Here is a 23,765-nt window from a genome sequence, read left to right on the forward strand (position 1 = left end):
TACTCAGCCCTATGGTGTGGGGTTTTAGTCACACAGACATATTAAGACAACACTGTTGATTGGTAGAGAAATATCTGAATCCTTGATTTTCCTTGGTAAGCTTAGAATCTATCCTCCCAGGCCAAATACTGAAATTGGAGAGACCGTTATTGTGAGGGGGGCCCTACAGAAGCATGCTGGCACACTGTGGTGGGCAACACAAGGAGAGTTTAATAAACAGTTATCTACAGAGATGTGGATGTGTGCAAAGCAGTGTACTTCCAGTCTTGGAGATCATGACGGGACACCCTCCACATCACTGCCCTAGGACACAGAAGGATGAGGGGAGGCTTCCGGTCACCATTGCCATCTACTTCTGCCCCATGAAGCATTACACTACACACACTAGACCCAGACCTCCCTTAAGCAACAATAATGTAGCCTGTCCCTAACAGGCCATGTCTTGGTGGACCAGGGTAGGGGGTCACAGTTCAGAGAAGAGCCCACCGAGACCCTTTCTGAATTCTATGAACTATGGGTGAAAGCTAACAGCAGTGGCGGGACATGAACCAGCTGACCAGGAGATAAGGAAGTCAAATGAACTTCAGCCTAGCCACACGAAGGAAACTGTATGTTTTGCTGAAGTATGGGAAGGCTTGGCATGTGCCCACAGTGAGAGACCAGGGCAGATCATTGGGCAGGTAGGCCACTGGGCAATGTGTACAGTACAAGGGCACTCTGGAGGATCCAGCCACAAGGACTAGGGGACAGAAGGACAGCATGGAAGAAGGAATTTTACCAACTGTTCACCACGTTCAGTTCAAAGACGACAACCGACTTCAGGGCAGAAGTATTTTCATTTATATGCTTACCACCTAGTTTAACACCAACCACTGAATTCCTTTAAAGAGATGTTTTACATACTTTTAAAAATAAAAGAGCTTGAGCCAAATGTGAGCTCCATGTCCGTGACCCCAGCACTTGGGAGGCAGAAGCAGGATTGCTACAAACTCAGGGCCAGTCTCGTATACGTGGTGACACCCTGTTTTTGTGGGGGGGGAGAGAAAAATGGGAGGAGAGCACTAAAATAAAGCTAATGAATGCTGGTATGGAACAGGAAAATATGCCAGTGTCCTCGGCTGTTGGGCCATCACTGAGTTAATGAACAGTCATGGAAATGTGTGGTATGCCAGGCACTTAGAAAAGGGCACTGACCAATACGGCTGCCTGTAAATGCTTATCATCCCTAAGAAGCAGGTGTTCCTGCATATGGTGATACACGTCTGTAATCCCGGCACTTGGGAGATGGAGGGCAAGTAATATCCAAGGCCAGCCTCAGCTACATACAGAGTTGGATGCCAACATGCGCTACATGAGACGCTGTATGGGGGGTGGGGGTGGGGAGAAGCAGCAGCTTGGAATGCCGGATGTGCCCACCTTCTTATGGCGGGAGTAAGACAGGGAGGCATGAGTCTAGACCCAGAGCTATAGGAATATGGAGTGGGTGAGAAATCAGGGGAGACCCTGGACCCAAGCAGGGCACAGTGTTCCTGCTGATATGCAGGAAGGGGTTAGGCAAGCTACAGTCTGCATGTCCCAAGTCCTCCAGAGATATGTGGACCATCGCCCAAGTCCCGAGAGATCTGCAGGACAGCTGGAGAGACACATGGGAGGTCAGCAGGGATGGACACAGGTGACAGCACAGGGCAGGGCTAGGCTTGGGGATGCAGAAGGAGTTGCCAGAGGGACTCCGTGCAATTGTCATCTCTCAGCGGAGTCACGACGATCCATCTTCTGACACGCAGGGCAGGGCCATGGGGGAATCTCAGAGATGGAGGCAGGACTCTGCCAGAGCGTCCAGATGGACTCTGTCCATTGTGCTTAACAGCGGAACTCAAGGGTCCTGAAATTCTGTGACAGAGGGACGGTGGATAGCTAGGTTCGAAGCTCCAAGACCTAGAAAGAACTCCATGTCTTCTGGATGAGAGAACCCCCAGATGGGATGGCAGGTGAGTTTTACTTGCCGACTCTGACAAGTCTTGGTGCGTAGAACATGGAGATGGGGGGTTCAGAGGCCTCACCTAGGATCAGCAGGGAAGGGCTCCGGGTGACGGCAGGTATGATTGGATAAGGGGTGTGGGCTAGCCCCGAGTGTCCTGAGATTGCAGTCTTGAAGCCTCTTGAGACCACAGTGACTGTCTGAAGACCCTGTAGGGAAGGCTCACCACAGTGCCCACCCGCAACCAGCCGGACAGTATGGAGCCCTGGCAGTCAGTGGGGCTGGGCCAAAGAGAAACGGCTGAGCCCCGGAGACACAGGCCTTCTCCAGCTTGAGGGCAGATCTGCTGCGGAGTTTGGGCTCCATTTCACCCTGTGTGAATGCAGGGAGCGGACGGCTCTGAGGCTGGCCTCCGCTAACAGCAGCCCAGGTTGGGTGGCCTCCTATTCTCCTGGGTCTTGGGCGCCTCTATTCCTACAAAGACAGGAAAATAAGATGGCATCCATCAGGCACCCTACAGCGGACACCAGTCAAAGATGACACCACCCTGGTAGCTGGGGCCCGAACCTTGGTCCCCTGGGCCTGTCCTCCGAAGCCTGGATGAGCTGGTGTGGGAGGGATCCAGGGGACATTTGGGGTTGTGGCATTCAGGTAAGCTGGAGGCAAGACATATCTGAAGATCAGGAGCCTGAGCCTGGCCCAAGACGAGGCTGTGTGGAGATCAGGGAGGCTGGGGCAGGTGTCTGAGTTGACAACAGGTGGGGTCACGGAAGCCGCAGGCCTGAGATGTGGTGACAGCCCAAGAAGACCGCCAGGTTGGCCAATTAACAACGGCTGGTGTGGACTTCTGGTCCCTATCCTGCTCCTCAGCGCCCCCCTCCCCCAAGCCCTCACTGTACGCACGGATTAGGTCTCCATCTCCATCTCCGACCTGGGCCTGAGCGCTGGGCCTCTTCTCTAGGTCCTGAAGGACAGATTGCTCGAATGCTAGGGCGGCCACACGGCTGAAGAATGCCTTCACGTTCTCTCCTGGGGGGGCCACAAGACAGCTGTGACTCAAGGGGCCCTCAGATGCATTATGGGCAAATCCTTAGGCCAGCCACGATCCTTTCAGAGCACTCCTGATGGTCAGTGACCAGCCCATCCATGGGCGGCAGCACAGTGCTGGGTGGCAGCCTGCCTTCCCATTGGGTTCTGGTCCCCATGCCTATCCTGCTGCCAACCCCACCCCAGGGTACTCAAACATCTGAGCCTTCCTTTCCTAGAACCTTCCCTCTCAATCGGTCGCTACTGAACAGTTACACCACCCGGGACGAGCTTGAATGCGTGCCTTCTCTTTAGGAGCTACCCACGTGCTGTTGTCCCTTTACGTGGAATCTGTACGCATCCTCCTACAGTCCCAGTACCGACGTGAACACTGCCCATGCGCAGCATCAACCTGTGCGACTGTGCAGAATAGCCCTCCTTGCCCTACAGTGGGATCCCAGAGAACCTGCCCTTACTGCAATCAAGGAGGGCGGGTGCTATGGGGTAGGTGGAGGCCACGGCTGGGAAGGAACAGCAGATGGCTCCAGGCATGGGATGCTCCCAGTGTTTGTGGTGGCCTAGAGGTGGCACTTCCAGTTTCAATTCATACCCAGTCCACGGCCAGATACACACTGTCTCTGTGCACTGGAGGCAAGGACTACCGGCCGTATTTCTGAGTTCCCACAGCGTTGGAATCTCTTTACGGCGTGTCCTTTCCTCTCATCTCCCCAAGAGCCTGGTTTTCCAACTCTGCTCTTTACACTTCTGCATCCTGCAGGTTTTTGGTAATCAATGCATGCATGGTGCGCTACTCACCGGTTTTGGCTGACACAGACCAGTACTCTGCCTGCATCTCATTGGCCAGGTGCACAGCCTCTGCTTCTGCTTGCTCACACGCGGCCCCTGACTGGAGGAAACAGCGCTGCCTGAGCCGGTATCTTGGGTCACTGCAGGGCGTCCCTGGAATGGCCGCCTCACTCTCCAACCTTGCTTCTCACTCCCCGCTAAGCCAATGGGTGTGGTGGGGTGTCCCAGTGCAGGGATGCTCCCAGGGCGGGGATGCTGCTTGCCTAGGGATGATGCGTTAGTGGTCCCCAGAGGGAAATCTGAGTCATCCCTGCCTCTTAGTGGGGAGCATGGGAGCCTGAGTACCCTCTTCAAGCCATGCCAGTGTTGCTCACTGCTCCTCAAAAGCGGGCTGCAAGCACGGGCACTTTCTGGAAAGTTCCTCGGGGTTGGGCCTCCAGCTTCAGTCTGCTTACCAGGAGATCCTTCTTGGTTCCCACGAGGAAGATGAAGCAAGAGCCTGCCTCATTCTCCCTCAGTGCGTCCTCCAGCCACTGCCTAGAATGTACAGAGCGGAAACAAGAGACTTGTAGTCAGCCAGGAGGCACAGGGAAGGAAATTACCCCAACCTACACTAAGTGGGATGCTGGTGCTAGAGCCAGAAGAGCCTGAGTGGGACCAGGAGGAGCTGGGAACATAAAGGCACAGGTTTGGGAGAGGTGAAGACTCCTGTTGTGAGAACTAGGTGACCTCTGCCCTTTATCAGCTGGAGAAATCATCCCTAGCTCCTTCATAGGGCCTGGAAGATGCTGATGTGAAGGGCCCAGGCAAACAGGGAGGAGGGGTTTCGATCCATTAGGTGGATTATTTCTGGCAGATGATGGCCTTCTGAAATTGGTCATCTGCCCACACATCTCTGCCCAATGTAGCAAGTGAAACATTTCTGTCAGGGAGGATTAGCTATGAAATTATTAGGGGTCAAGGTAAAAGTGGACGGAGGGGCCCCTCGTTCAAAATGAAGGTTTAATATGCTGGCGGCAGGATGTCAAAGCCAAGTGTGGCCTGTCAGCTTGAGCTCCTGAGCAGCAGATGGGGATAAGTCTTTAGGGGTAAGTGGGGACCTAGACAGTAAGTGCCCATGGTTCAGGGCCCAGCCCAGAGGCTGGGGTTGGGGAGCCCTTCCAGGCAGCTTTATGAGTCGAGGTGATATACAGAGACATACAGGGAGGTAGAACCTGGGACTACTTGCCTGGTGTGTCCCAGAGTCTGCACATCAGTGAGGTCAAAGGCTGTGATGATCACTGGACACAGGGAAAGCCAACAGCCAATCAGCAACAGGTGTGATGGAGGAAACTCCCCTAGGTATCTTCCCAGATCACAAGGAACTACTGGGGAGGCCCCACTGTGGAGGCTGGTGAGGAGTCACCCTGTGGTGGCCACCTTGGACCTGCCTTCCCACCAACCTCCCAAATCCCCCAAACCTGTAGCTAACAGGACAGGGGCAGGGGGCACAGTGAAAGGCCTGAAGCATGTGGACTCTGGGAAGAGATCCCCTGCCACTCGCAGCCCAGTGGGCTTGGGTGAGAGCTGTGACTGTAGAGAGCCTGCTTTCCCTGTCTGTACAGTGATGAGAATGATACCCCTAGCTGTCAGGAGGGACACTGTTTTGAAAAGCTGCTGGTCTAGGGCCCGGCTCTGGGTAGACTTTTAATTGAAGGATGGGGATGAGTATCAACCACTTAAAGGAAATGGCTTTTGTGGTGCTACGTGGGCAGCAAACCATCAGGTATCTCTGGGGTCAGCTCTTTTCATCACAGAGTCTGCCCTGGATTCCCAAGGGGAAGGCCACAGGAGGATGGTCCAGGCAGAGGTCGGCTCTCTGCTGCCCTGCTGGGAGTCAGAGCAGGCTGGACAAGGGCTTTCTGTGCACTTTGGCTGATGATAATCCAACCAGTGATGGGCATGGCGAGTAACTGTTTACAAAAGTGTACTAGGTACCTCACACCATTTGCTCCAGGGAGGCGCAACCCCTCAGGAAGAGGGGCTAGGAGAGGGGGTAGCTGGAGGAGGTCAGGGTGGACATGGCTAAGCTGGAGGTTCCACCCACATCTCAGGTACATACAGCTTACATCCTGTTCTCCCTTCTTTACACTGGGATGAAACTAGAGTGAGTCTCACACCGTCTCCAAGAAGACCTAACTGTGCCTACACTTTGAGCCTGGTTTAGGATCCCACCTCCTACCAGACTCTCCTTCTGTCTCCTTCCTGGGGACTTCACGTTGCCACCTCTGCTGACTTTGAGCCCTGCTCAGCCCCCCAGCTGCCGCACCTGGCCATGTTGGCAGTGGGCAGCAAAGCCCCAATATGGGACCTGCCAACTCTGCTGGGTCCATCTGTCACTCCTCTCTGGCCTAGCCCCCCTCTGGCTAAGACAGGAAAAGGCTCTCCTCATCTTCACCTGGAATGTGAGGTCATCTCTCTTTCCTGGGACCCTTAAACAAGAATACTCTTTCGAGTTGAAAACTGGGGGGCCGAGGCAGCCTGCACCTGATCCTTCAGACTCCCTTAAGGTGTGACTGTCAAAGACGGCCAGGGTCTAGTCCTCTGGGCAGCTTCTTCATCCCTAAGCACTGGCTAGACTGCTAATCCCAGTGGCTCCTGGAGGACAGAACAGTAGTGTTTGTGTAGACGACTTCGGTTGAGAGCTTCAGTGTCATTTGGCTGCTCACCCTGGGCACCGCGGTAGTAGGCAGACGCAATACACTTGAACTTCTCCTGCCCGGCCGTGTCCCAGCTGTGAGGGGAAGAGGGAGACAGGAAACCAGCGGGGGCAGGTTAAGCAGTCACAGCATTCCTAGGCAATGGAATAGTGAGATCATGGGAAGATCTCAGGACCTATGCCAACATGCCAGCCACACGTGAACAGCAGGAAGTGCCTGGGTGATCCAACTCTCCCTGCCCCGGCTCCCTGCAATCCCCCCCCCGAGTTTTTTCCTGGGGTCACCGTGCCAATAGGGGAGAAGGTGTAACACTGCAAACTGCCTCGTCCAAACAAAGTTACACCTCTGATAAAGTTACCACCCTTCTGACTGTGACATTATAAAGGGCCTTATGTTCCATAACAGGACAATGCTGGGGTTCCGGGACAGGCCTTCAGCGTATGTGTGACCGGGGCACCCTTCACCTTCCCACAGTAGCTCCCCACGTGGGGAAGGGGGATAACAGGGACACAGTTTGCATCCCTTGGGCAACTGATCAGTTAGCTCTGGCTTTCTGAAACAATTTGTTGAGAAGGAAATAGAAGTTGAGCCCCAGATCCATGGAAAAGGAATGGGACAGCAGATTAATCATGTCTGCCGTGGGTACGAGGTGCAAGAAGGGAAGGAGACACGCTGAGATCTACTTGTATGGGCTGAAAGCAGGTTGTCAATATGCAGGGATGACCCCGAAATCCAATCATCAACCCATCACTTTTTAAAGTCAACAGGTTAACATTTAATTTTTCTCAGGAAACTAAAATGATAGGCCACAAATATGATACTGAATTTGTTTTCAGGCAGTTCAGCATAATGAAGGCTTGTGGGCTTTATTCCTTCATTAATTCATTCTTTTTTTTTTTCATCTCTGAAGAAGCCTCTAGGTGGGGAAGGGGCATAGAGTAAGCCAGGCAGGTGGCTGTAATGGCCTCACGATAAGATCCCGAGAGCCTGTGGCAAGGCAGTGCCCATTTTACATTGGGCCCTCTGATTCGAGACTGCCTGAAGCCTCAGAGAGAATCCGCTGGCCGGCCGCTATCTGTACAGCTCCACCTGGCTGCTCCCTCTAGACCAGCCCTTTGCTCCTCTCAGCTTTCCAGAACTCTCAGTCACGAAGCCCTGGATTTTCATAGCGTCTTTAGCTCTGAACCAACCCTGGGCTCGCCCTTGCACAGGATGTATTATCATCTGGCTCCAGGATTATACTGGGCTGCTGTCTCCACGTGGAGATGGGACCTGACACAGGAGCTGAGGGGTCAGCCTAGGCAGGGCACAGAATAAAGACTAAAGCCAGGGAGGAAGCCAGGGAAGGGGGCTAGAACAAAGGCTTGGTGAATGCCAGCTGGCTGCGAGAAGAACACAGGGGTTGTTAAACGAGACCGGGGCGGGGGGTAGGGGGTGGGGGGGTGGCATGCGTTGGGGGGAGGCTCACCAGAGAGCACAGGGGTCTGGTAGCTGGGTAGGCCTGCAGGATCCTCTGGGGAGTGGGGAGAAGGAGGTCCAAAGCACACAGCACTTTCATCAAGGTAGAAGAAGGTGAACCCCAGGAAGGCCTTGCACAGATGTGAGGGGAAGTGAAAGGGGTGGGAGGTGGGGCAGAAACCGGGGGTCACTGAGGGGCAAAAGCATGGATGGGTTAGGAGAGGAGACAGACTGAGGGGGGAAGCACAGTGTGGACAGAGGGGTTACACGTTTACAGAGTGAAGCAGCGATCGGAGGATGGAGAGCATCTGGCTTTCCGGCTTGAGAACGGGATGAGGGCAGGGTGGCCTCCAGCAGAACCCTACTCACCCAAGGCTGGCGCACAAGGACCGACTCTGTCCTACTTTATAATTGAGAATAGAGAATAGAACTCAGGAAAAAAAAAATGTCAGGGGCCACACCTGCTGCTTGGGAGATGACAGGTCCACCTGGGGAAGAAGGCTGGACCTTGGTAAAAAGCTACTGGGAAGGAGAGTGGGTGGAAGTGCAGGTCGGGCCGTGAAGACCGTCCCCAGATCTGTTGACCAGCGTGAGGCTATGTGAGGATGGAGAGAGAATCTGGGGACCCATACACCACGAAGCCCGGTTTCTTACCACCACCCAGGGCTGTGCTCGTCCAGACACATCCTTGCTGAGCACCATGGGGGGCAGAGGAAAAAGATCCCGGCTAAGGTCTTTCCCCCAGGGGAGATCTGGAAACCACATTATCAGAGACTTACATCTGGAGGCTGTAGGGAATCCCCGCAATCTCAAAGCGCTCGATTTCAAAGTCTACCCCAATAGTGGCCTTGTAATCACGGTCAAAAACATTCTTGCACAACCTGTGGGAGGTGAGGAAGTCATTGGCGGTTCCCTCCCAAAATAGGTGGAGGTGCTCACAACACTGGAAGTCTATAGGGGATAAGATCCCCCCAGTAGGGAATCAATAAGTGATGGGCCTGGTGTGGTGGCGCACACCTTTAATTCCAGCACTAGGGAGGCAGAGGCAGTCGGATCTCTGTGAGTCTGAGCTCAGCCTGGTCTACATGGGGAGTTCTGGAACAGCCAGGGCTTTAAAAAAAACAAAAAAAACCAAAAAAACCCAACCCCCTCCCCCCAAAAAAAACCACCACCACCAAAACCAAAACCAAAATACATCAAGGAAAGTAGTAGTTCAGAGGCTGTGGGTGTGCAGGTGTGTAAATAAGCTCTCCACCAAAGGAACAAACTCCTGAGATGATGGCAACCCATAAGGAGACGTTCATCTGGGCTTGTAGTTCTAGAAGCTTCAGTCCATGACCGACTTAGTCATGTTGCTTTGAACTAATGGTGAGGCTTCCTCATGGTGACGGCATGTAACTGAGCAAAAAAACATCCCTCATAGCCAGGAAGCAAAAAAGGGGCCGAGCTGGGGGCACACTGTTCCTTCCCTTCACGCATACATTCCCAGTGACCTAATGAGCTCCCGTCAGGCTCCGCCTCCTAAACGTTCTGCCACCTTACAGAAGTGCCGCAGACCAGAGACACACGCCTCTGACGCAGGGACCTTGGAAAAATACTGATCCAAACCACAGCAACGGGGCAGTCAATAAAAACGACGTGGGGGAGGGGAGCTGCATCAGCCCAGAAAGCAAACACTATCGTACAAAAAAGTGAGAGAAATCGAGGGTCCATTCCCAGGGAGGGCAGTGCAAGGGCCCCAAAGGGACAGAGTAATGAATGCAAAGTATCAAGGACGCTCCATCATCGGGCAGTCACCACAACCGCGCGCATGCACTTGAGCATGAGCACATGTACGGGTCAGAGCCTGACTCGGCATTTTCCTTTAATTGCTCCCCATCTTGGTTTTTGATCTCTCGCTGATTTGGCGAGGCTGGCTAAGCAGCAAGCCCTAAGAATCCTCCTGTCTCTGTCTCCCCAGAGCTGGGATCACCGGCAGGCGCCGCCACATGTGGCTTTTCCATGGGGTCCTGGGGATTCAATTCAGGTTTTGGGTACTTATGCGGCAAGCACTTTATCGACCGAGTCAATCTTCTTGAGCTCCCAATCTCCCTATTTTTAAACTTTTCATTTTAAAATTGGGTATGGCAGGGCAGTGCCAGCAAGCCATTTCTCCAGTCCGTCTCCTTGACTCTTGCCACGCCCTTGAAAATATTTCCCAGGCTAAAGCTGTGTTATGTTCCCAGAAGCCACGTGTTGTTTGGGGCTCCGAGGCAAAGGTACGATAACTTGGTGCTGGGAGGTGGGGCCGGCCTGCCAGCGTGATGGGGCGGCAGGACTTACCTGTGAATGAGGCTAGTCTTTCCCACATAGAGATCACCAACTACCACCACCTTGGAGAGCTTCAGCCTGGAGGAAATAGGTCCGTATCACCCTGGAGAATGGTATCAACAAGTGTCTTCAGCATATCCAAGTCTTTCCTTCCCTGAACTATCTGAATGAGTCCACCCTTCCACCCTAGATGCAGGAAGGAGCCAGAGGGGTCAAGGCCATCACCAGGAAACGCACAAAATCAACTAACCTGGGCTCCTAGGAGCTCACAGAGACTGAACCAGGGAGCCTGCATGGGACTGACCTAGGTCCTCTGCATGTATGTGACAATTGTGTAGCTTGGTCTTCTTGTGGGACTCCTAATAGGAGGAGCAGGGGCTGTCTCTGGTTCTTTTGCCGGCTTCTGGGACCTTATTCCTCATACTGGGTTGCCTTGTCCAGCCTTAGTACAAGGGGAGGTGTCTAGTCTCACTGCAATTTGATATGCTACGTTTTCTTAATATCCACGGGAGGCCTGCCATTTTCTGAATAGAAACAAAGGGGGAGTGGAGGGGGCGTGGCAGAGGGGAGCTAGGGGGAGAGACTGGGAGGAGAGGAGGGAGGGGAAACTGAGGTCAGGATGTAAAATAAGCACACACACACAAATATTTAAATAAATAAATAAATAAATAAAGATTTCAGAGCTCTGGAGCACAGAAAGGTACTATGTAGCGGCCAGGCTGGGGCAGGGACAGGAGGTGGTCAGAGAAGTCTCCCAGAGGCTCTGACATACGGAAACCTGAAGGGATGAGAGGAAGATTGTATCCTACAGTAGAAGACAGCTGGTTCAGACAGAGCAAACGGACCTGTGCTGAAACTTCCCTGCAGCTGAAACGTCATCTGTACGACGTTCTGAGAAACGGGGAAATTGTTCCTAGGGCAAAGTTAGATTCAAGTCCCGATAGTGAGCGGCGCTGGCTCCGCCTGTGTGTTCAATGGGCTCACTTCATTTACACCTGCATTTGTGCTTCTAGTCTTCCCACATCTTCCACACCCTTGTCCCCCGGGCTTACCCAACAGTGCCCGTGTTCCTGCGCTGGCAGGCAGTGCTGACCTGGCTGTGGAAGTGCTCCTTGAGCTGCAGGCAGGCATCAGGTGTGTACCACTATAAAGACAGACAGACAGACAGACATGCAGACAAGCAAGCAGACTGTCCTGCAAGGCCGCATCTCCACAACACAAACTGGGCAGCATCGGAGCATGAGACCTACTTCCTAACCCTCCTTCTCTCCGGAAATTTGAAGCTTGCGGCGCCTCGTGAACATTCCTCGGTCCCGGCAAAGCCACGGGTTGTGGGGTAGCAAGTGCGAGCCCATTTCTCAGACAAGGAGACTGAGAAAGAATCTGCCCCCGGAAGCATCACGTTAGCCCAGCCTGACGTGGATAATAAGTCCTCAGGTCTGAAGTGGCCCTGGGATCCAGGACAGACATGGCCAGCTGTAGCTGTGGCCTTGACTGCTGTAGGTAGAGGGCTGTAAGGGAATCTCATCTTCCTTGGGTAGACTCCTTAGGGCTGGGCGTTCTGGAGCCTTACAAGGACAGCTGGGTCAAATCTTAGCTCTATCATGCCCAACTGTGTTGATGTTAAGCAGTTTTCCCGACTCTCCGAGCCTCTGTGAATAGTGTCTTTTGTCCCATGAGACTGGGCCTGCTCGCCCCCCCTCCCGCCTGCCCCCATTATACTTCCTTTCTCTTCAACTCATATGAGAGACACCAGCCTGAACCATCCCTGGTTACCACAGTCACACTCCATTGGGAAAGCAGTGCCCAAGCTCACTCTAAAAAAACCGGGGGGAATTCTCCAAGATCTGAGGCACAAAGGCTTTCTCTGTCAACGTGTGAGAAGGAAGTTAGAGAAAAAGAAGAAGAAGGGGAAGAAGTAATGGCTGCAGATGGGTACACCCACGGCCTTACAGCCATCTTCTTCCTCCTTCCGAGCTTTGGCACAGAATCTGAAAGACTCGGAAAGTCTCTCTTCACACTGGTGCAAGCCTCGCAGAAGCAACCTTGGGCAACAGGGTTGTGGTGGTTTGAAAGAAAGTGGCCCCCAAAGGGAGTGGCACTGTTAGGAGGTGTGGCCTTGCTGGAGGAAGTGTGCCACTGTGGAAGGCGGGCTTTGAGGTTTCCTATGTGCTGAGGATCCTGCTCAGTGTCCCAGACCACTTCCTGTTGCCTGCAAGCCAAGATGACGGACACTCAGCTCCCTCTCCAGCACCCTGTCTGCCTGCACGCCACCATGTCCCATCATGATGATAACGGACTGAACCTCTGAGCTGCAAGCGAGCCACAATGAAATGTTTTCCTTATAAGAGCTGCCGTGGTTGTGGCCTCTCTTCACAGCAACAGACACTCTAAGACTTTTGTTTTTCTTTTATTGAAAATGGATTTTCTTTTTCATATAACACATTGATTACAGTTTCCCCTCCCCCTACTCCTCCCAGTTCCTCCTCACCTTCCCTCCCAGCTGGATCCATACCCTTTCTGTATGGATCAAACCAGCATCTAAGGAATAATAATAAATAAAAAAAACAAACAAATCAGAGTATGATAAAATAACCAAACAAGAAAAATCACAAACGCACACAGCATCAGAGACACACCTATGTGCATACACTGGAATTCCATTAAAAACTCAAAACTCAGCCGGGCGGTGGTGGCGCACGCCTTTAATCCCAGCACTCGGGAGGCAGAGCCAGGCGGATCTCTGTGAGTTCGAGGCCAGCCTGGGCTACCAAGTGAGTCCCAGAAAAGGCGCAAAGCTACACAGAGAAACCCTGTCTCGAAAAACCAAAAAAAAAAAAAACCAAAAAAACCAAAAAAAAAAAAAAAAACCTCAAAACTCGAAGCCCTAACATACAAACTAAAAACCTGTATGAGGGGGGGCAGGGGCGGGGGGAAAGCCCTGACGACGACATTATGAGACAAAGAACTTCCAAAGATGCCACTGAATTCATTTTTGTTGGTCATCTACTGCTGGGGATGGGGCCTACCTTTAAGAGTGGTTTGTTTCCCCAGTGAGACTCCCTGGGAGAAAACTAATTTTTCATTTGCTCTAGCAGCTATCAATGCACAACAAGATCTTTTTTATTTTTTTGGTTTTTAAAGATAGTGTTTCTCTGTATAACAATTCTGGCTGGCTGTCCTGGAACTCCCTTTGTAGACCAGGCTGGCTTGAACTCACTAAGATCCACCTGCCTCTGCCTCCCAAGTGCTGGGATTAAAGGCATGTGCCACCACTGCCCAGCCCACAACAAGATCTTTTTGTTGTTGTTGTCTGTTTGAGACAGGGTTTCTCTGTGTAGCTTTGCACCTTTCCTGGATCTCACTCTGTAGACCAGGCTGGCCTCGAACTCACGGAGATCCACCTGCCTCTGCCTCCCGGAGTGCTAAGGCGTGCGCCATCACCACCTGGCCGCACAACAAGATCTTAACATTACCTTTCGGAAATATTTTCTGCATGTACTAACAAACAGACACCTCACCCCCACCCCTTTTTTTTTTTGTGATGGCAATGACTTAACCAAGTGCTCCAGCACACTTGACTACACACTTGACTACCAACAGCCCCACTCTTTGCTTTTTACCTGACAATTTACTTTGGCCCTCCTTAGCACTGGGAAGAGGAGCCTCATCCCTCCTACACCTGTAGAGGAGCAGCATTACTACCGGCCTCTCTCTGGACACTGACGCTGACCTTCTGCTTTCACTAAAGGCTGTAATGCCGGACCTTTCACACTCTCCATTCATGCCAGGACATACACAGAAATGAATTCCTAGAAGTGGGATTGGCTCCATAACGGGCAAAAGCATCTGTAATATGGGTTAAGTATTGTCCCGCCCCCCAAAAGGAAAGTATTTACCATTTCCCACTGCAGTTAATATTAGACTATAGTATAGATTGGAGTTTTCAGCAAAAAGTAAAGGTGGAATGGCAATAAAGTCCTGGATCAGAAATTAGAACACCATTTTTGTTTCTAAAAGATGGATCTTGTTACATACTCCAGACTGACCTCACACTCACAATTGTGTCTCTGCCTCCCAAGTGCTGGAACTACAGGTGTGTGCCACTACACCTGTGCGCCCCCCCCCCCCCCCCCCGCAGTGCTGGGGATAAAAGTCAGGGTTTTATACCTACCAGGCAAATGCTTTCCCATTACACCACATCCCCATCCTCTGGAGAGCTAATAATAAGAACAATGAGGAATATCCTGACTTGGGGGAGCTTACCCTTACCATGGGCCTCAGCTCCAAGGCAAGCTTGGGTGACTTGCTTATGGTCACCACTTTAAAGGCAGCATCAGGATTATACCGAGGACTGTCTAAGTGGCTTATAATCTCTATGACACACAGCTACCTGTTGTCACTACTGGCCTGCCTTAGAAAAATTCAACACCCAGTCTTTCAGTGTCTCAGAAATAAGACCAACCTCTGGGATTCACGTGCTTGATTTCTGGGGGTGACGGCATGTTAGCAAAGCTGGACATGGCTGAAGTGTTACCTCAGCAGTGGAGACAGGAAGGGCCGGGAACAGAGTCACATTCCCATCATCCCAGCACTGGAGAGACTGAGGCAGGAGGATTGCAAATTTAAGGGCTAGTCTGGGACACTTAGTGAATTCCAAGTTTGTCGAGGATCGTAGAGGCCTTTTATCAAAGCAATCCAGACCCAAAGAAAACTAAAAACAGCGTCAAAGGTGTTCTAAAGACTGTACCTTAGGGAAGCTGGTGATGATGCGGTCCTGGCTCACAGGGGGCCCCAAAGGGGTCCAAGAGGCCCTCATTCTTCCCGTGTTCTGTAGACTGAATCAAGGGGAAAGAGGATTATATAAATATATGCAGTTCGTTTCTGCATCGTGGCCCAGCAGATCAAAGCAGAACCGAGTGCACCAGGTGCCACATGATCAACGGAATTCTGATTGGACTAGCTTCCCAGCAAAACAAGGGATCCACAGCAACCAAAGGGGACCAGACGACCTGAACCAGCATGAACAGTCCTATAAAGTGAGTAACTTTGAAGAACCACCTGCCCTTTTATTGTTTCCTCTTTCCTTTCCTTTTTTTTTTTGTCTATATAACCAAACTCCTAGCCAGGTGTCGTAGTAACACGGGCCTGTGTCCTCAGCACGTGGGAAGCAGAGGCAGGAAGATGGCTGGGTTCCAGGGTGCTTGGGCAACACAGTGAGAACCTGTCCTAAAAAGGCCCAAACCAACCAAACAAAAACACTCATTTTATTTTACAGGATGAAGTGTTGCCCAAGTCCAGATTCACAAAGTCAATTATGACTAAATTTGTTAAGCTGTCTTTTGGCAAGATTTGGAAAGCCATACAAATCCTCAAAAGGCACCTGGGGGTTTCGGCATCGCTTTTCATCACTTTAAAAGCACATCTCAGCCTGCATCCCTAACAGCAACATTAGGCAGAGGCCATTCAATCTGTAGGCAGCACACTGGAGGAGCAGCCCATACCCCATCTTGCCCAGAGTCAAGAGGTGAGTGTCTAGGAGGAGGGCCTCCTTCTCAAGGTTCCTTGGCATGAGGGAGGTATGAAAAAAAAAAAACCTGGCTGTGGATCACGGCCTGGGTAGTGGAACCGGAGTGGGGAGGGGGTCTCTTGCTCTTAGTGTGTTTCAAGATGGAGCCTCTGAGGGGTATAGTGACTTTAGGTTCCGGCCCCTTTTACTGATGGTCCCCACACCACCCAGAGAGTCTGGCTCCTCAAGCCCAGTGTCCTTCTCATCTGACCGGGCTCCCGCAGAGGCCTGGCCCGGAGTGGACGCTCAGTGAGGAAGAGCAGGCCTGCAGGCCACACTGGGGTTTGGGGGTAAGACGAGGGCAGGGCACAGGAGAACCTCAGGACTATCACCTCCGGGATGCGTCCCTAGCCTGGAGGGTGAGTGGACTCACCAAAGCTGCAAAGACCGGGTTCCGGCGCGCTGGCTGCAGCAAATCACTACAGCAACGCGCGGGCCTCGCGGGACTGGCTCGCCGCTCTCGAATCCCGACGTCAGGGGCGGGGTCTGGACCCTCCTCCAGTCCGTAGAAACTGATGGCACAGGGCCCGCGCGGAGTCATCACCATAGCAACGAGAGCCTCTCGGGGCGCGGAGCTCTGCACAGCCTGCTCAGAGACTTCCGGACTCCACTGGAGCGCCCAGGCTCACCATGACAACCAGGGCGGTGATGCTCAGGCGGGGCCGGTGGGTGGAGCCTGGTCTCTCAGGATGGAGTCTGGGTAGGAGTGAGCGTGAAGGGGCTGGGTTGGCTCGAGGTTCACTCTGGCCACCTTGGTGGGCTAGGTCGTGACAGTCCCCAGAAAAGGGGTATTGGTATTGGATTGAAGCCTGACATCCTCCCCGCGGCAAGGGAAGGGCCCACCTCATGCTTACCATCTGCCTTACTGCATCAGTTTGAATTTAATGCTATTTGGAAAGCATGTGCCTGGCTTCTGGCACTCATGCTGAAAAATTAATTTCCTCCATTAATGGATGTTTTAAAAGCTGAATCAAGTTCCTGGGCTCCTTCAAGCTAGTTTCGGTTGAAAAGCAAGGTGTGGGGGTACAGGATATATTCCAGGATACATGCCTCAGAACTCTTACCACCACCACCACTCAAAAAATTAAAAGCCTCATTCAAAACGATTTGCCTAGTGAGTTAGAAATAGAATTGAACCCAGATTTTCTGATTCCCAGCCCGGGGCTGTTCACCACACTTTCCTAAAATAGCATTAGGGCAGTCTGGTTAGAGAGATCCTTTCGGACTCGATCCTCTGACAGACAGCAGTAGGTAGATTTCTAAGTGTCATGTGGGTGATACCAAGGATGGAAGATCTATTCCGGTCATCTTTAAGGCAACAGGAAATGCCCTGGAGACCGATGCTTCTGCTTGTGTCTTGGTTAAGTAGTTTCGCTGCTAAGGCTTCAGACTTAAAGGGTTTTTATGCCTCCCACCCTTAGTTTACTCAGCTATATTAAATGGCCCATCAGGCACATTTGCAAGGATTTCTTGTGAGGAAGACGTTGCTGGAGCCGGTTTCTTTTAGCATAGAAGTGATAGAAGAGATGTGAGTGTGTGCAGGGTCAGCAGGCAAGGCTTTAATGGGTCTATTGCTAGGGAGTGGAAGTGGGACCGGGACTGACAGATCAGGTTCCCCCACCCCAGACCCTGCCCCTTGGAACAAAATGTGACACAGGCCTATATCTGTTAGCCAGGGTGGGTGAGATGCAGGTGGTTCTCACCATGCCCGGCAGATCTCAACTGCAGTGTTTTTAAAAACTGTTTGTGGCAAGCCCTCCTGCAGTCTCGGTGGACCTCAAATTTTCCATGATAATGGCCGTGAACTCCTGATCCTGTTGCCCCCATCCCCCATGTGATAGGATAACAGGCCATGCGCCACACCGAGGTGCCTAGTGTCTTCATGTTCTTAAGAGCATGAGGGTGGGGGTGGTAACTACAGCGCTCTGGGTGTTTAAGTTGTAGCAGCTCCTGAAAGATCAGGAAGGCAGAAGACCAGCTCAAAAACCAACCTCCATGCAGGGACAGAGAGAACTTCACCCAAAGGTTAAGGCCGCCCCATCTTTTCATCCCTTCCCAGTCACCCGTCTATAGACTCCAATGAGCAGTCTTCATCAAAAGTAGCCTTCAGATCCCTGAAGAGTAATCTAAACACATGTTATTGTAAACCATACCCAGAGGTGTTCTCTGCAGCAAAACATTGGGAAACTATATTAAATATGTGCTATTCAATCTTTGTTGACAGGATTTAGAATTACCCCTAGGTAAGACCTCTAAGTGTGTCTGTAAGGATGTTTCCAGAGAGGTTTGACTGACAAGAAGATACCCACCATGAATGCAAGGGGCGCACGCACCAGTTGGGCACCAGCCACCGCTGTCCCTACCTGCTTCCTGTTCCATCAAGTTCGGAGGGGGGGCACTGAGAGTCACTTCGGCCGTCCTACGGTCCCCACCGCGACGCATCCTCAATATATGAGCCTAAATAAATCCTCTGTCCCTGGATTTGCTTTTTTTTATGAGAACACTATCTAAAGCACCCAAATATGTGACCTCTCTCATCAGTGACCTTCATTTTAGCCAACTAAGAACAAGGGAAACGAAAGGGGTTTTCCTGGCGTTTGTGAGCGGAATATAAAACATTGGTTCTCAACCTGTGGGTCGGGACTCCGTCGGACTCGGAGGACCTTTTCACAGGGGTCGCCTAGGACCAATCGGAAAACACAGACATTTACATTCCGACTCATAACAGTAGCAAAATTAGTTATGAAGTAGCAACAAAAGTAACTTTATGGTTGTGGGTGGGCATATCACAACAGAGGAACTGCATTAAAGGGCTGCAGCGTTGGGAAAGTTGAGAACCGCTGATATAAAACATCCTCCACAGGTTCACGTTTTGAATGCTCGGTCGGTCCCCAGCTGGTGGAGGTTTAGACTATGGGGGGGGAACCGGGCCACTGGGGCAAGTCCACAGAAATATATTATCCCTTCTACCCTCCTCCTCACCGTGTCCTGCTTCATGTTTTCCCACTGGCATGATATTTTGCCAAACACCCATGGAAATTCTAAACCAAAGCAGAGCTTTTCTCACTTGAGTTACTTCTGCATTCAGTAACATGTGAGTTGTAGAAAAGGCTTTTAATTTTTTTTTTTGTTTTTTTGTTTTTTTGTTTTTCGAGACAGAATTTTTCTGTGTAACATTCCTGGCTGTCCTGGAACTCACTTTGTAGACCAGGCTGGCCTCAAACTCACTGAGATCCGCCTGCCTCTGCCTCCCAAGTGCTGGGATTAAAGGCGTGCGCCACCACTGCCTTATAACTCTGAGTTCAAGTCCATCAAACACTCGTTCTACATTTACCGAAAGCTTCTTGGCATATGTCTGGCACAGAGATGATAAACAGAATAAAAGAGACGATTAACAACAGGCACAGGCAAGGTCTTGCTGTTGGGGGTTGGGCTGGGTCTGACTGAGTTGTGTCTATAGGGGATATCAGACGGATCTTGTTATAGTGTGTGTGTTTGAGTTTGTGCAAGGTTTTAGTGTGTGTGTGTGTGTGTGTTTATGCAGAGTCTCCATATGTCGTGTGTGTATGTTAGGGAAGTTAGGCTGGGTCTGCTGCATTGTGTGTAATATGCTAGGCAGGATTTCAGTATGTTGTGTGTATGAGGGAGGGGGGTTAGGAGGGGTCTGGCTATATTGTGTGTCTACCTCCCAGGTAGTGGTAATAAAGGAATACACGCCGTGGGGTTCAGGTTAGGAGTTTGGACTCAGGACGGAATCCACTTAAGCAGCCAAAGGGGAGGTAAGCAGGTGCTGTTGGGGCGACCTCTCCAGCCAGTATGTGCTTGGGTGATCAGTTTGCAGAAACGTGGGGCCTGACTAGGCAGTTCTGGGGACAGGTCTGTGTAATTGCGGGGCGGGGGCGGCGGGGGGAAGTAACTGAATCTCTTTGAGATTCTTAGCCTTAAAATCAGTAAAGTTACACCTTCTTAACAAGCTGGTGACCCAAAGCATGCAAAGGACACAGGAAAGAGAAGGGTGTAAATAAGTCCTTTCTATTCCCACCAGTACCACAAAAGCGAGTTGTCTTTGTTCTACAAAGTAACATTGTAAAATATTATTGTTCTTCCACCCTCAGCTGGGCTTAGCCCCGGGCTTTTTGTGCCTGCGCCTTGGCTCTCTAGGGCGATGACCAGGAAGCTGCAGACGCTGGCAGTCTCCTAGCAACCAGGTCGCCTGGGAATGGAATCAGCGCTCTGGCTGGCAGACACCAGGAGACTACAGGCACTGTAAATCAAGTGAGGCCGCTGCAGCGGGTAGGTGCCCGGCACAGGGCATGGGGGGCTTCCTGACCTACCCAGTTCCGTTCACACGGGGCTCACGCCCCGACACCCTGGCTCTCGCCTTTTTATTGGCGGCCGGATTCTTGCTGTGTGTGCCCTTTACAGGAGGGCAGCCCCTTGTCCCAGAGACCATGATTCCCTGGAGTGGAGCCCATTTCAGAGATGGCTGCTACCTTCTCAGCCTGGCCCCTTTCCTCCCCTTGTTGGTTGGTGGCTGGCACCAGAGTCTGGCTTGTCGTTTTCTTCAGAACTGAATCCTGCTCTTGCCGCTAAATGCAATGGTGATCAGGATAATAACCACAATCAATGTATTTCAAGTTCTGGTCAGCCAGGCTCCTGGGTCTCAGTTAAATGAACGTGCTGGAAGGGCAGGAAGGAAGCACTCTTACTACCTAATTTTTCAGCTGCAGATACACACATGGAGGGAATGACTTGTCAAGGGTAACCCACAGCCTGGACTATATCCCATTGTTAACCCTGAAGCCACATTGCCTATAGTTTTTCAAAGTGTGTGTGTGGGGGGGGGAGATAATAATAGATCATTGTTTAACCTTCATCCCTTCTTGGGAATGTGTCCTAAGCATGTGAATACATGTCTTTGACATGAAGGAGCAAGACCTCTGCTTGAAAAGCTTCTGGCTTTACCAGCTCCCTAGCCAGTATCTGTTTCCTTACTTATAACTGTGGGCGACACTTTATGGAGTGGTTGAGTTAGATGCCACTTAGGTACTAGTTATGGCTGCCACCGGTTAAGCAGGGACATCAAAGGAGAAGCCATCTTGGTGCTTGCTTGGTTGGCCTATGTTTTCCCTCTTGGTGCCTGTGACCAAGGAACCCATCTATCAAGTAGCCCGAGCAGTTTCTTCTGTCATTAAGGACCGAGATTTGCAGTTTGGGTTACTGACCAGGGCTGTGACCTTGAAAAAACTTGTCACCTCTGTTTGCTCATCTGTAAATCGAGGTGAAAGTGTCCACCTGTGTTTGTCTTCACTGGCAGTTCTGAGGCTGAGATGGATTCCACATGCTAATAGTAATAACGCCATGGGTTTTTTTGTTGTTGTTGTTGTTTTTGTTTTCCCTTTTATTAGCGATTTCTACAGAGCTTCGTTTTCAAAGCCCTTTGGCGGTTGTGGAAAGATGGCTCATGCCCGGATCTCCATGTATATGCCTCCCGACATCGACCCCACAAAGGCTGCCATTGCTTATGGCTGTCGGGCCTTACCCAAGCTTAATGAAGAGCTTCAATCACCGAATCTCCAGACAAGGCAGAAAGCCCTAGTGGCTCTGTGTGACCTCATGCACGATCCTGAGTATGTCTATGAGGCCATCAACATAGGTGAGAGTGTCACACCCCAGGTGGTCATGACTGGGGGCCTGGCGTGGCTCAGACAGTGGATGACATCAGTAGAAGACTGGCTACTTATTAAGCCTGACTTCAGGCCAGCAGTACCCCTAAGTGCAATGCTACCTGCAGGAGAGGGAACAGTCTCAGTCTACAGATATGCAAATCAGTGTCCAGGAGAGCGGTGTGAGTCTAAGGTTGCCTAACCAATAAATTAAATAGGAGGGGCTGAAGAGATGGCTCAGTGATTAGGAGCACTTGCTACTTTTCCAGAGGACCTGAGTTCAGATCCTAGCACCCACATCAGAGAGCCCACAAGTGTCTGCCACTTCAGCTCCAGGGCATCTGGGGCTTCTGTCCTCTGTGTGTCCTTGCACTCATATGCACAAACTTATTTACACACACACACACACACACACACACACACATACACACACACACACACACACACCTATACATAATTTAAAATAATATAAGTAAATCTTTAAAAATTTAAGCAGGATCTTTATCCATTAAATCTGGCACCCCTGGATCTAGCCAATTCAAGGGCATGCATGTGACCAGTTTGTGGAATGTCTCCTTTATTTTTTAAATTTTACTTTTTATATTTTCATTATGTGTATGTGTCTGTGGGTGGCTATGTGTTTGTGAAGGCGCGTGCCTGGGGAGGTCAGAAGAGGGGGTGTCTGATCCCCAGAGCTGATGTTATAGGTGGTTGTGAGCAGCCTGATGTGGGTGTTGAGAATTGAACTCGGGATCCTCTCCAAGAATGGCGTGCATATGGCAGGTTTCCAATCTGACCTCATGTCTCTCCTGAGATCAAAGAAATGTCAAGGGCAATTTTCTTAACCCCAGGGCCTGCCTACAAGAGGAGGAGTGAATAGGAAAAGTGAGGATTGGGGATTTAGCTCAGTGGTAGAGTGCTTGCTTTGCAAACACAAGGTCCTGGGTTCAGTTCCCAGGTCCAGGGAAAAAAAAAGACAAACCAATAAAAAGACAAAAAACAAAACAAACAAACAAACAAAACCCAAGGTAACTGGCACAGACAACTCCAGGTGTAGAGGCACATGCCTTTAATCTCAGCACTTGGGAGGCAGAGGCAGGCGGATCTCTGTGAGTTTGTGGCCAGGAGCCTGGTCTACATGGTGAGTTCCAGGACAGCCAGGGCTACATAGTGAGACTCTGTCTTTAAAAAGTCAGAGAGAGAGAAGAATTATGAAGAGATTAAGAGAGATGGTCCCTGGTTGTGAACCCCTTCTACTAACATGCTGTGCCACTGACTTGACTCCCCCAAATTCAAAGTACCTTTGGTATTTTCCTGTTGCCAAACATTGGGTCACATGCTGACTTCTATTCATTTTTTTTTTTTTTTTTTTTTTGAACTGGCAAACGTTCAAAAGGTTTCCTGTCTCCACAGGCTGCCTGGAGAGCCTGAAGACCCTGCTGAAGGATGATGATAACCTGGTCCGGATAAAGACCACCGAGGTGCTGTACATCATGGCCACCCATAACGTAGGCAGGTGGGCAACTACTAATGAAAACCAAGGTCACAGTTAGAAATTGTTCTACTCCCCCTGGGTAGACATCCTTGCATGACCCGAGTGCTTTGACTTCTGTTGGTAGTACTGCCCTCAGGTGGTGCTTTTATTTGTTGGTGACAATCCTCTCTGTAGGGTAAGTTTTGGTTGTCCTTGTGACAGCAGAACAGGGTTCTGTTCCAAACCCTTTTCTTGGTCCTGGGGGATCGAACCCAGGGCCGCATGCATGCTGTGCAGGTGCTCTGCCCTGGAGCTGTACTCAAATGCTGTGCTAGACTAGTTATTAGCTTCCCCCGCTGAAGGCGGAAAGTTCAGATCCAACATCCCACAAAACCGTTGCCATTCCGGAGTCCCTTGTCTTAGCTGCTCCTGGGGAGCGTGGCTTCACCTTTCTGTTGTGCGGTCTGAACAGGTCTCGCCTCTCTCTCACTGAGACGCCAAGGACGTAGTGTATAATCCCTGCAAATGGTCCTCTCCTGTGTCGGGTTTCGTTATTTGCATGTAAACGCTATTTCACCTTGCTAGTTAGAGACCGGGTGGCAGTTGGGGCAGGGTGTTTTCACCCGTTAGCCGAGCTCGTCCCCTCGATTAGGGGGCACTGGCTGTACTTGGTTCAAAAGCAGAATCCTGGGTAAGGCTATAGATCAGTGGCAGAGCATGTGCCCACCATGTATAAGACCCTTGTTCTGCTTCCAATACTGAAAAAAAAATTTAAAGA

The 23,765-nt window shown here is 51.1% G+C and overlaps 2 protein-coding genes across 3 annotated transcripts in view; one reads left to right on the forward strand and one right to left on the reverse strand.

Moving 5' to 3' along the window:
• Positions 1-190: 190 nt before the first annotated feature.
• Positions 191-16,429, reverse strand: Rab36 (RAB36, member RAS oncogene family). 2 transcript variants are annotated; one of them, XM_028874207.2, is made up of 11 exons: positions 16,221-16,429; positions 15,029-15,116; positions 11,331-11,422; positions 10,291-10,356; positions 8,748-8,849; positions 6,520-6,584; positions 5,040-5,091; positions 4,267-4,348; positions 3,821-3,911; positions 2,882-3,007; positions 191-2,452 (listed from the first exon to the last, which is right to left on the reverse strand). In XM_028874207.2, the coding sequence occupies exons 2-11, from the start codon at positions 15,095-15,097 to the stop codon at positions 2,394-2,396; spliced, it is 804 nt and encodes a 267-aa protein (XP_028730040.1). In that variant the 5' UTR covers positions 15,098-15,116; positions 16,221-16,429; the 3' UTR covers positions 191-2,393. The 2 variants fall into 2 exon arrangements, with proteins under 2 accessions (XP_028730040.1, XP_028730041.1); XM_028874208.2 differs by lacking the exon at positions 16,221-16,429 and having other exon boundaries at positions 11,372-11,422; positions 15,029-15,110.
• A 3,556-nt stretch (positions 16,430-19,985) lies between these two features.
• Positions 19,986-23,765, forward strand: part of Rsph14 (radial spoke head 14 homolog) — a 79,699-nt gene continuing 75,919 nt past the window's right edge. The window contains exons 1-3 of the mRNA XM_037200275.1: positions 19,986-20,140; positions 21,256-21,503; positions 22,927-23,029. Coding sequence (XP_037056170.1) covers positions 21,305-21,503; positions 22,927-23,029 — 302 coding nt within the window. The 5' untranslated portion in view covers positions 19,986-20,140; positions 21,256-21,304. The remainder of the gene's footprint in view (positions 20,141-21,255; positions 21,504-22,926; positions 23,030-23,765) is intronic.

The sequence above is a fragment of the Peromyscus leucopus genome, chromosome 16_21 (assembly GCF_004664715.2).
Source record: "Peromyscus leucopus breed LL Stock chromosome 16_21, UCI_PerLeu_2.1, whole genome shotgun sequence".
Classification (NCBI taxonomy): Eukaryota; Metazoa; Chordata; class Mammalia; order Rodentia; family Cricetidae; genus Peromyscus; species Peromyscus leucopus.